Below are 13,778 nucleotides of genomic sequence, written 5' to 3'. Positions count from 1 at the left end.
AGCCATGCACAGGAAAAACAAACAGAGAGAGAGAGAGAGAGAGAGAGAGAGAGAGAGAGAGAGAGAAGGACACCAGAACCCCGAGAGGAGGATGGAACACAAAAAGGAAGAACAGAGAGAAGAAAGACAGTGAAGCAACAGTAGAACGGAAGATAGAGGGCTGAGCTGACCGAAGGCAGCATCGAGCACCAGAGAGCTTGAGGGATTCAAGCCATCCCAGAGAGGATCTGTTCGGACTGAGCACCACATTGGGCTCTCTCCATTATAGACCAGAAGGTCATAGAGTTGGTAAGGAAAAGAGTCTGTGTACTCTAGTGGCTTGGGGCATCCAAGAACCACCCTGCCAAGCAAATTCCGTTTCAGGAGACTCACATTGAGCTCCTTCATTGTAATTCTCTGCTTCAAGACACAATAAAATAAGGCCACCACTGAGAGCTGGACCGGAGATGTAGCCCTGGAGGATAGGTGAACTCTTTATTAATTTCTTGTGTTCTTGTATTTGCTTACTGTATTTCTCTGCTGTTTTCCATTTCAAGTGTCTGTGTATTAGCAATTTGATTGATCCGTTGCTTAAATAACATAGACACACACACCAACACATGAGTCTGTAATACCTTCATTTAATAAATCTTTAATTGAGGTCACTCATAGGGTGATTATCAGATCAACTGGTTATCCTACAAACCAAGTGTTTGCATGACTAGTGCTTTAGTGGGGTCGCTGACAAAGTTTAGGCTTGCTAAAAGCGGATTCACAAATGACAAGTGCCCCTTATGTAAGAAAAAAATCCTTGGAGTGTCAATTTGCTTGCCTATGTTGGAGATTAGTTCAACATAAATTCTCGTAATTAATTCACGACATCATACTGGAGGGCAGCTTGATTGGAGATTACAAATCACTATTCCTTAGTCCTTATTTTGGTTGACCGTACTGAATATGGATTGCTGTGCTTTTTCCCCTGAAGAAACTGTTTTTTATTAAGTGTACCTTGAATGAACTCTAAGTACTGCCTCTGTTTTTAGAATGTTTTGGTTGGATGAGGTAAGTACCCAGATCAAAGCCAATGGCTTTTTGATTCAGGATGCTAAAAATGTATTTATGTGCATTTTTAGTTTCTGTATAAAATAAATCACATTTACACAGAAAGAAAAGAAACAATACTTTTTAGAAATTTACAGAATAATCCCAGAACACACCATGTTGAAGATGTAGCTTGGTAGTACATGTCCTGGGATTGTTGCCACAAATATGATAATCCTTTTAGTGTTTATGACACATTAATGTTATATGAGAATATAAGAAAAAAATCTCGAAATTGCTGATGGATTGAATAGAAGATGGGCGTTATGGGACATGGAATATTGATTGGTCAAGAGATTGAAGAGTCCATTTGAAAAATCAATGTAGCTTTTAAATCACAAGGATTGAGATGGTTGTCTCTACACTTAGGGCTAAGTAATCAAAGCTTGGCCACATTCAACAGGATAGTCAGGTTATATTGTGTTTGACAGAGAGTAGACAGTGAAACATGCCCATTTGAGTTGTAGTGTAGCTTGATCTTTGTAGGACTGCGTTCCAGCTCAAATCAATATTCAGTGCCTTTTGTAACTACGATAGAAATGGGCTATGTCACACCGTTCGAGTTCGAATTCGATTAGGTTCGATTGAGGTTCGAATTTTCCGATCAGGTTCGAATGAGGTTCGACATTAGGTTCGACTATACATATTTTTCAATATATATATATATATATGACAAAATAATAGAAAATTCAAAATCGATCCATAAACAGTATTTGTCAGGATTTTGGGAAGTTATTCTTGAGTATCTGCCAACAATCTATTCTGTTTGCAATAACTTAATGGAGCTGAACTTCAACGATGCTGTTATAACTTATGGTCGGAAGGTGAAACTGAAATTGAAATTGAAATTGAAATTACATTAAATAACAGCAGTAAGGTCATCCAAGTACACCACCGCCATCTTATATTATTCATGCCTTCCATCTATCTTCCCAATAAATATCTCTAGTGAGTAGCAGAGATTAGAGACAGCGGCACTAAATGGTATATAACCAGAGAAGACGGAATGAAACATTATCTCATATATATATATATATATATATAATTATTTACTTATATTTTTATGGCAATATTTTCTCAACACTATATATATATATATATATATATACAATATTTTTTCAACACTAAACTCTAAAGCTGTAAACCATTCTTTCATCTTGTCATCGTCATCGTATAATAAAATTAGCAATATTTTGTATTTGAAAATTTAAATCAAAATTTAAGATATATATGTATAAATTATTTTTTATATAATAATTAACGTTATTTTCTAACATCACCGAGGCTCTAAAACACAACACGCTTAATTAAACTATAAAACTTTAACCAGAGTAAAGTCAGCAAGTAGATTCAGTGGGTCATAGCTTCACCATTACAAACAGTAGCATGACGTACGTAATTCCATTGCTCGCTTCCCACGGAACATAGTTTATTGAATCTTTCGTCTCCCATGGAATCCCTTCGGGTTCGAGTTGGTTGTGCATCGAAAACTTAATTATAGGATCCAAAATAGTTACACCAGCACAGTTAAACAGCTAGGCAGCCGCAGCAATGAAATTATTAACACATAATTGGAAACGGAATGAGAAACAGGCTGGGAAGCGATGAAGAAAACCGATGTGCGACCCAAAACTGCCAAAAAAAAACCATCGAACCTCAAAAAAACCGCTGAAATTGGCCTTAAAGTACGTTCAGGTTCGATCTTCAAATTCGATTTTTCAGGTTCGATTTTCAAGTTCGATCAGGTTCGATTAGGTTCGATTAGGTTCGAATTCGTTCAGGTTCGCCGATCAGGTTCGACTTTCAGGTTCGGCGAACCTGAACGAATTTCAAATTTTTTTTTTAAGTTCGGCGAATTTCGAACCTGAACCTTCAGGTTCGCCGAACCCTGTGACATAGGAAATGGGTATCCTTGAAGACCAATGGATGATTAGTCTTAATGGCAAAGGTATCTAGTTACCATCTGACAGGCCTTGCCTTTTTATGGAGTTGGAAATGAAGGACAAAAATTTGGGTTTGTCTTAACAGATTCTGTTTGGGGTGACATTTAGAGATAAATTAAATTAATGTTTGATGGATACAACCTATGGGAAAGATGTTAGATTTTTTTAAGGTTTGAGCTAAAGCTGATATTCTTGTTCTCCTTGCTTATTTTTCCAGTGAGGAGCTGAAGGTAGCAAGTCACTGGCTCTCTCATGTATCACTAAATGTAATATCATTATTGTTAATGATATATAAGATACCTTTAGAGGAAAAAGGAGTGGATTTGGTTTCCTTTTTCAGGATTGTCTTTCTGACAGTGGCCAATAGTTTTGGTTATAGTTTTCTTGCCCAGCGTGTTACGAAAATTACTAACTGGCATTTAGAAATGATTTTTTTTCAAATATATATATTTTTAATTAAATAACTTTACTCGTGAGAATTTTTCCCTTCTTTTTGTTGGACAATTTTTGGCCCCTTTATTAATTTTTTCAAATTTTCTCCTAGAAACTTTCCTGAGCTATTACCATACATGATTTTTGGAACATCAGTTTGTGTAACATGAACTGCCAAGGTTTGATAGTGATGAATGCAAATGCCTGCAAGGATGTCTAGTTCCCTTGATTCATACTCTTCCTACTCTTGCAGTCAAATATAGCCTTTATATATGATTGTTGAGACTTAAATAATATATAACTTTTCTTTTAAAAGTTGTAAGCAATCTCTCATATAGCGTAAGGTGAGGAGTTGAATGATTTGATGTTTTTTTCCTTCATAAACTTAGAGCAACACTTTCTTAATTTTGATAGTTAATAACCCATTGCAAGTTTTTTTTGTTTATTAACTATGAGTTATCTGCATAAGTTTCTATTTATGAAAGATTGAATTCAAATGGCTGTATATCAAAGTATAATCATTAGCATCTGATCTCTATTTTGTCCTTAGATGGAAGTTGAAGTTTCTGTTCCATCTTCTATGGCAATGCTTGAATTCCTACCAGTGGAGGTTGCTGTTGGTTCACAACTGCCAGCTGCTGTGACATTGAGAAGCAGCACTGGTAAGTATAAGATTGTAGGTTATTCCTCTCTGGGTATTTTAGAAATGAGTACTCTGACAGTGATTGCTTTATTTTGTATTTATTTTATATTTTTATTGTGGTATGGTAATTTTTCAGGTCATTTTTATTCAAGGTGTGATGCTTTCAACTCTTTCGTAAGATGGCAAATTTTTGGAGCAGTACATACATTTGATGTTTTGAATGGGACAAGTTGGGAGAGTTTCTTAGGGGTCATGGATGCTGTTGGTGGAACTAAGCTACCAAACAAGAAAGCTTCCAATGTTCCGGTCTGTGCATGGAAATCTTTGTATGCTTCTGAGCCAGGCAAAGCAGCTTTACATGCATATTTGACTGGCATCAACAAAGAATTCATTGATGATATAGATGCTCCAGTATCCTTGAAAGTTTCATGGACTGTAGCTGCTTATGCTCCACTGATTGTACAACAGGCAGGGGATGGAAATTCTTTTGGGGGATACAAGTTTGATGTAGATTCCATTGAGAGACCCCTGGTTGATATCCAGGGCATAGACCGTGAAAGCTTGCATGAGCTATTTCTTGTCCCTGGAAGTGGGATGAGGATATTGCTGCATGGGGGACCGGAGCGTTGGAGGCAGGGGGTAGAATTTGTTGAGTCTTCAAGTGTAGTTGCTTATGATGGAAAATCCCAGGTGAAAGAGAGCATTGTTATTACTCAGTTGACAGAAGGTGGAGGGAGACTACACTGGATTTCATGCCATTCTTTGGGGAATTTTGTAGGTTTTACAATACAACCCACATTGTCCTTCATGTTTACTCTTTATCCTTGAGTAGAAATTTTGTTCAGGACCTTGACAATAATTCCAGAATAATGAGATTGACATAAGCTACATATCTAAAACGCCTTTGTTGTTTTCATTTGCTTGGATAGACACTTACATTTAAACGTGGTAACTTAATTGGAGAGGATCATCCATCACCAGCTATTGCAAAAGTTGAATTGCCTATTGTCTGTAGCATTCCATCATTGATCACAGTAATTGCTGATGAACCTGGTATGTTCAGATTTGAGAAGCACTATTGCTGTATATTCTTAAATTATTTGTGAAGAAAACTCTTTTTAAGATGTGACAGTTAAGTCTTTTAACAGATGAAACAATCCTTCCAACTACATTCTCATCTTGCACTAACTTATTGATTCTGTTGTTCGTTGTCTAGCAAACACATTGGCTATAATTCGGGCTACATCCCAAGCTGATCATTTTGCAGACCATGTTCGTGTGACTCCCATCACTGTGACTAATGGCCGTACAATCCGTGTAGCTGCCATTGGAATTCATCATTCTGGAAATCCATTTGCCAACTCGTCAACATTCTTGCTGAATTGGGAACTCAGTGGTTGTGAGCAACTGGCTTATTGGGATACTAATGATAAAGTTGGAAGAAAGACAGAGGCTGGTTCTTGGGAGAGGTTCCTTGTTCTTCGAAATGTATCAGGGCAAGTAAGTGGAGTCAAAATCAGCGATGAAAATATGCTTCTTTTCTCTCTCTCAAGGTTTTAGGCAATGATTGAGTTTCATGTCAGATTGACACATATTATCTTGCAAATGTAACTGAGCTCTAAAGGGGTCTGCACTAAGTAACGTTTTGAAAAACATTCTTTTCCCGGAACCCAAGCTTATAGATATAATTGTAAATCAGTATAATGTATAGCTCTAGTTTACAAGTCAGCCTAGTCAAATATGTGAGTTACATGTCTGCACTTATCACTGCAGAAGATCGATTATTTGAATTGCAAAGAGTAAGGTGATATAAAAAGTTTTCAGGATACGGATATGAAAAGCCAGAATCCGGATATGATAAAGAACGGAAGTATAAACAATTATACAATATTTTATAATTATTAAATTTAAATTTAAATAAAAATAAAAATAAAAGTAGAAACACATTATTTTTTAAATATATAATTTTAAGTACTTGTCAAAATAATTATGACATGAATAATATCAAAATTAAGGTATCATTTATAAATATAATTAAATTAGTATAAAAATATTTAAATTTTAAATATATAATTTCTATATAATATTTTTAAAACAATTATTAATGAAATGAAATGATATTTTAACGTCCACGAGACTAAAAATAGTCTATGGGACTATTAGTTCCCTACTTTTCGTCTTTTGCAATTCAATCCTTTTCTTGTTCAAATTGATGATGAGCTGGCCCAACTTTCCAACAATCCCCTCACTGAAAAGACAATGCCAAGAAACTGATGCTAGCATATTCCCATAACTTTCTCTGATGTCTTTGAATGCATCACATTCCAAAATGAAATGTTTTTTCCGATTCCACTGCCCCAAATGTGCAAAATGTACACACCCATTCTTCTCAAGCTTCTTGAAGCCTTTTCCACCGTCTTGTTTCACGCCGAAGTTGATGCGAGTTGGTTCTTAATTGAGCAATAAGAACCTTTGCATCGTTTATAAATATATAAACTTTAATTCATAGTTATTATATTTATATTAAATATTATGAAACTTAATTTATAAAACTTACTTTTTGGCACTTAATTTTTTTTTATAAAATATAATTAAAATATCTAAATAAATATTTGGTGGCTTACCATATATGCATTAAAGCTTCTAAATAGGAAAAGTAACTAGCGGCAGTTTATTATTTTGTTCATTTTGGTTGACACTCAATTTTCTAGTTTCGTTGACGCCCATTACTAATTCATTTCTTAACCCAATGCTGGTTTATTATTCCCTCTCTCTTTTCATTTTAGTTGACATTGAATTATCCAGTTTCGCTGACGTGAGTTAAATAATCCATTTATTAACACATATTATCGGGTTATCCATTAACTGGTCCACAAACTTTTTCCTTCTGATGTTTGCGCTGATGTCTCCTTCAAAATTTTGTGCTGACGTCTGACAACTTAACCCACCGACGTCTGACAACCTAACTCACCCATCGATGCTGGGGGCGGATCTCCTCGGATCCGGATCCGAAACCGTCTCCTATCTGGGGATCTCTCTGGCCTGGCGGATCCGGTAACGTATAATAATATGGGTAATCGTGACAAAATGGCAGGAGATAGTGTGAAGTTAGCTGAGTTGGTTTCAGACACAGTCACATGCTTTGTTTCAAAGGCATTTCTTCAGGTTCTGGAAGTAGTTTTTTCTTGCATATTTAGAATAAGTGACTTCTGCCCTCTTCTTCTGAGCATAGAGCTTGATGTTTATGCTTAGATTTGAGGCTGACTGCTGGAATTGCTCAGTGTCTTGGCTGTTGTAATTTCCCAGCTTATTTGTTGACTGTGATCATCTGGAGACCAATATCATTTCTTTCTTTACAGAAAAAAATAATGACAGTATTTTGTGTCATCATTGAGGTGGCAATTGTCTCCATGGATGTTGTTTTATCCTGCTTCTGCTTAGCATATCTTAGATCAATGTCCAGTGAAAGTTTCTCTAACCGTATGCGTGAGTTTGGAAAGACCAAAACAGAGCTAATTAAGATATGTGTGCATGTAACATTCATATCTCAACTCATACACATAAACAAAAGGTTTTCCCATGAATTTTTTTGAACACTGTTCATATGTATATGGTGTTGGTGGCGATACAATTGAATTTTGTTGGAGGCATATTTATATATGTGAAGCAACACTCTATATGACTGTTGGGAACAGTTGGCTTCACCAATGAGGATGACACAAGTTCCACAAAAACTTAATGCTGATGTGTGCACTATCGCATTAAGCACATGAGTGTTCTGTAACGTGCTTCTGCCGTCACTGCGTCATCATTCTTATTACAAGTACATAACTACGTTATTCACGCTAATTGCCATTTTGTGACTGACATCTGATTCCTCCTTCGAAAATTGATCAACTGTTATGTAAAAATTTAGTTAATTTTAGGTTTATTATTTAATTTAAGTTTAGTTAGGCGAAAGGGCACGATCATAAGATCATGCCCTTTCCTAAAGGGTGTCCATGGCGATATATAAGCTAGGCATCCCCACTGTAAACATCATCATCTGTAATTCATCATTTTTAATAAAGTATTTTATTCATTTATATTCTGCGTATCAGAGTTTTCTGTTTCATCTGGTATCGGAGCAGGTCAGTTCTCTGGACATTCCGCTGCACAGTTTCTTTGCTGCTTTGCCATCTGTCATCTTTCACCAAGTCGCTGTTCATCAACCCCACCTGATATTTCTTGCCAGTCCGCTGTACTCGTCCCCACCATTAACCCGTCGCCGCTCCCAACAGCATCGTTCCAACCATTCGTTGTTCATTCTATCGCATCTCATTCATTCTCCACGTCACCTGTTACCCATCAATTCTGTCGTTGACCCGCCTTGTCTTCCTATCTGCCTCCACGCCCTGTATTTTCCGTGGCCCGCAGACTTTGTCATCAGCATCCAAATCGAGCCGCCGTCATCATTGTCTCACCTGTCTGCGCCAACCGCGTCCTCAATTAAATCCGCTGACGGGCTCTCGTCTCGGTTCGAATCCGTAGCGCTTCCGGGACTCCAAACCGAAGGTGTCATAACAACGACATTTTCCGCGAGGGTTTTGACAGCCAGAGAGGTGACAACGTCGTAGGTATTAGTTGGCTCAATTGTGAAGCTCCTCACTCGACGCGTCCAGGGGATATCCGCTTGAAACCATCGGTCAACAATTAACATAGCGTATCAGAAGTTTTACGGGTTATATTCCCTGCGTAACTCTGCGGTTCGAAAAGATCAGGCGTAAGTTTTACGGGTTATATTTTCTGTTCATTAACGTGAAATATATATGATATAAAATATATATAAAGTGTATATATAACATTTATTTATATATAATATATATAACATATATATATATATATAATTATATTATATATTATATATAATTTAATTAATTAAATTTATTTATATATAATATATAACATATATATATATATAATTATATTATATATAATATATATAATTAAATTTATTTTAATTAATTAAAAGTTTTTTATATATAAAAGTTAATTTAATTAATTAAATTTATTTTAATTAATTAAAAGTTATATATATAAAATTTAATTTAATTAATTAAATTTATTTTAATTAATTAAAAATTTATTTTAGCTAAAATATAAAAAAAAGGAGGGAGGAAAAATATTTTTAGCTGGCAGATAAATACACGCCCCCGCAAACCCGCTCAATGTCGACAATGACAATGGCGGATTTCCAAAAAAGGTTGTTGGATGTAGAGCATAAGATAAATAACAACCACGACGAGGTCAGTAAAAGATTAAATGAAGTCGAGAGCAAGCTGGGGGAGCAAGCGGATAAAATCAAAAATCTTGAAGATACGACAAATCGAATAGAGATAAAGATGGAAAGTCAACATGTCCAAACAGAAGTAAACTTCAAAGAGGTCTTAACAATGCTAAAAGTTCTGTGTAAAAGGTCGAATTGTACGCCCGAACAACTACTGAAAGAAGGTGAAGAGGGTAAAGGTTGAGATGCCTAAATTCGATGGGAACGAAAAAAACAATGTTGCATGGATAAATAAAGCAGAAGAATACTTTGAGATATATGACATCACTGACGATGACGAAAAGCTCAGACACGCATCCATGAAAATGGAGGGAGAAGCATATAACTGGTATATGTGGTGGAAAAAGACAATGCATGTCATTAGCTGGAGGAAATTTAAAGATGCATTCTTCAAAAGATTCCAAGGTGTAAAGGAAGAAGAGTTCTTTTCAAAGCTCATCAAACTACGACAAAAAGGAAGTGTCGATGAATACACTCAAGAATGGGAGACCTTAGTAACACGAGTACCTGGGTTATCAGAATCTCGTCTAATTCAGTCATACATCTCGGGACTCAAAACCCATTTACAAGCAGAACTTGAGATGCATGATATTACATCTATAGAAGAAGCAAGACGAAAAGCAAAAACAGCCGAAAAGAAATCCGAACCAATATTTTGGTCAACAGTGGAAAAAGCTTATGCAAGACGAAGGATACCCCAGTATGTGGACTCAAATAATACAAGATATGTTCCACCACATCGTCGTGAAGATGAAAAATCTAATGTGGAAATGCAAAGGATAAAAGAAGGTAAATGTAAACGCTGTGGTGAGAAGTGGGACCCCAAACATAGATGTGCTAAAGGAAAAGAACCAACGAACCTATATAATTGTGAAGCAACCAATGATTCAAACAGTGAAGATTATGACGTAGAAGACACAGAAGACGCCCCAGAATTCTCACCAGAACTAGATGATGGAAGTATTCCACAAGTATCATTATCAGCTATGACAGGTATATCACAACCTCAGACTTTAAAGTTAAAAGGACACATAAAGAAGAACAACGTAGTGGTTCTCGTCGACTCTGGAAGCACACACAATTTTTTAGATGCAACCATGGCAAAGAGACTCAATATATTTTCATTTCCCTTACCAAACATGAAAGTGATGATAGCTAACGGTAAGAAGATTGAAAAGGTGGGAAAATGCCATAAGGTTAAATTGCAGATTCAAGACTTCAGTTTAGAGTCTCCGTTTTTCACAGTGCCGTTAGGAGGAGTAGATGTAGTCTTAGGTATCCAATGGCTACGAACTTTAGGTACTTATGCCGCCAACCATCAAGTACAATTTATAAAATTCAAATGGGGAGGTCAGAAGTACAAACTACATGGATTCCAAGCACTAGAAAATCATGTTGTATCATCATCTCAGATGATGAAGCTGAGTCGAAGAAGAGCACCTGCTTATGCAATACAATGTCACCAATTAGAAATGTTATCTGCAAATATGACCAGAGAAGAATTACCAGAGATTCAAGACCTACCTATGAAGATGCCGCCTAGTAGGGAAATTGAGCGTAGAGCAGAAGTGAAAGCAGGGTTAGACCTTGTCAACATCAAGCCATACCGATATCCACATCTCCAAAGAACGGAAATTGAGAGATTAATCCAAAACCTTTTATAGTGTGTGACATTGATTATCTTGGAATATCTGCTCAAGTGGAAGGACTTCCCAAAGAAGACGTTTCTTGGGAGAATGAAGCATTTTGTCAACAACCTCCGTCGTTGCGCATGCTTTGAGGACAAAGCATTCTGTCGAGAGGAAGGCAATGTTATGTAAAAATTTAGTTAATTTTAGGTTTATTATTTAATTTAGGTTTAGTTAGGCGAAAGGGCACGATCATAAGATCATGCCCTTTCCTAAAGGGTGTCCATGGCGATATATAAGCTAGGCATCCCCACTGTAAACATCATCATCTGTAATTCATCATTTTTAATAAAGTATTTTATTCATTTATATTTTGCGTATCAGAGTTTTCTGTTTCATCAACCTTGCTCATCTTTGGAATCTCTGGTGTCTCTTTTGAACAACTTCCCAAATCTTCCCTCTGAGGGTGATGGTGCCTTTGCTTGGCATGCTTTACCTATCCTTGTTGGTTGTTTTGAATAGTGTTCCTTTATTTATCGCTTCAGCTCTTCATTGTACTTAGTTGCTCCTTCATCCTATTCCTTCAATTGGGAACAGTTTTGATTGCTCACATTTTCTTGATACAGCATCACCTATTCCCTATAATTCCTTTCATTGTTTGTTCATGGCCAACAAGAGCTTATTCCCACATTTCTGACACCCCAACCCTGCCCTTCCACACCACGCCATGCCCCAACACAAAATCACCCACCTTTCTCACCTTCCCACCACCCCTTCACACCACATTTCTTTTCAACAGAGAATATGCCAACTCATATATCACCTGCCTTAAAGAGTTTCTCCCCTTGATCTCTTGAATTGCCTACATTTTTTGTTCATGGCCAACAAAGACCTCCTCCCACATATCCGATCCCCCTCGCCTTCCTCCCCCCACCTCACCTTGCCACCACCATCCCCTTTCATCACCTTTCTTTCTGACAGAATATGTTGACTCATACTCCACCTGTCTTAAAGAGCTTCTCCCCCTCATGTCTCACTTCATGTCATTGGACACAACCACAGCCAAGTATGAGACACTCTTCATAGTCTTAGAGGAGATAGCTCTTGATTCTTATTACCACTCAACTTGACAACTCAACGATAAGCCTACTTCTAGCTCCTGTCCAGTGAATTGTTGGTTCAATGAGCGATGCAAAGTCCTCACATTCATCTCTGCTTCAACCTCACATAACCCTCTTCTTTCGTTTTTGTCCACAAAGCCTACCATTGCCTTTTCCACTGTAAGAAGTATGCATTCCTCACCTTGAGGAAATGTGAGCTTTGCATGGCCCTTTGCTACTCCTTAAAAACCTTTTGGCATACCCTTTTCCATAAATACCATGGCATACTACCAGATGTAAAACCCCATTCCGTGTTCTCCCAGACAACCTTCCTTTGCGACACTTTCGGACGAGCGCCCACTTGGATACACTCACCCCCCTTCATGCCATCTCTTCGAGAGAGAGAGATCATGAGAGGAGCTAAGTTTATGAGCAATAATAGAGTAGTTGACTAGAAAGGCCGCCATGCCAAACTCCTCAAGCATGGCATCCAATTTTTCGACACGCATTGCTGATTTATTTGACCATGCAGTTTGGTTTGACTTCCGTACAGTTTGTCCTTGCAAGATCAGTCCTGTAACTGTCAAAGGGAGCCCTAACAGAGGGTTAAAACCTCATAACTTCAGTGCACAGACCGAGTTTTATGGGACAGAGTTGGCATCCTTTTGATGAGGTATGTATGGTGTCTTTTATATTGATGTTCTTTCAAGGTTGATGAGGGATAGTTAGAAGAACCCTTAATGAGTTTGGACAGAGGTTGTATAGCAGTTAATGTACAGTTTAGAGGGCTGCTTTTGTGAGACCTAGAACTGTGGTCAAAAAGGGCAGATTTATCTTCTTTTGTCATTGAAGAATGGCAATGATACTTGTTCTGAGGGAGAGAGATGTATGGCAGTGATTCTTGATCTTATTTCAGATATGGTTGGGCTGTGACTGAGAGTTATAGCAGTGATACTTGTGCTTATGGAAGCGATACTTGCTCCCAATCTTCAGTTATTTATGGCAGTGTCCTTATAACAGTAGTAACAATAATGTATGGCAGTGAGCTTATGGCAGTGATGAATGGCAATGCCCCTACAATAGTGATGTATGGCAGTATCCTAATGACAGTGATGCGTAATAGTGACATGTGCTCCCATGACATTATCATATATGCTACGTGTGACAGTGATTGGAGGTCTTGTGAATACCTCCTTGATAAACTTGTCTGCTGCCATTTTATGAGGATCCTGTATGATCGAGATTCCAGATTTGGCCCTAGGAGGCCTAATGTGTTTGATGTCGAAAGACTTATATATCAGAGTCATTACTATTGTATATTGTATCTCAGCTGAACATTTGATGAATATCTATGAAGAAGAAGAATTGATTTTGGGTTTTCCCACTTGTGGGATTTTGCCTTGGTCTCTAATTTAAATCCTGGTGTCTCTATTGTTTATGCTTTTCTTCTATTGTTCCTTACTGTTCTGCTGCATTGTTGATGTTATTGTTCTCTCTATATAATTGCTTATGATGATATGGGCTGAATCTAATGTGAAAATTGTTGAAAAATTAAAAAATGCAATTATCTAGAACAAAGAACAATCTAGCCCTAAAATTAACATTGCTAACCAAAGTTTGCAGCTT

General features: G+C 37.1%; 1 protein-coding gene across 2 annotated transcripts in view; it reads left to right on the top strand.

The window, feature by feature from the left end:
* The window catches only part of EMB3012 (embryo defective 3012), a 382,712-nt gene that overhangs the window by 123,596 nt on the left and 245,338 nt on the right, over positions 1–13,778 (top strand). For both annotated transcript variants that reach the window (XM_089417406.1, XM_089417405.1), the window contains exons 9-12: positions 4,006–4,117; positions 4,235–4,872; positions 5,028–5,151; positions 5,315–5,598. In XM_089417406.1, the coding sequence (XP_089273532.1) occupies positions 4,006–4,117; positions 4,235–4,872; positions 5,028–5,151; positions 5,315–5,598 (1,158 nt within the window). The remainder of the gene's footprint in view (positions 1–4,005; positions 4,118–4,234; positions 4,873–5,027; positions 5,152–5,314; positions 5,599–13,778) is intronic.

The sequence above is a fragment of the Pinus tabuliformis genome, chromosome 3_2 (genome assembly GCF_031772625.1).
Source record: "Pinus tabuliformis cultivar Carrire ecotype Pingquan chromosome 3_2, CPIR1, whole genome shotgun sequence".
Taxonomy (NCBI): Eukaryota; Viridiplantae; Streptophyta; class Pinopsida; order Pinales; family Pinaceae; genus Pinus; species Pinus tabuliformis.
Note: the sequence above shows the minus strand (reverse complement) of the source record. Positions and strands in the feature narration are given on the sequence as shown.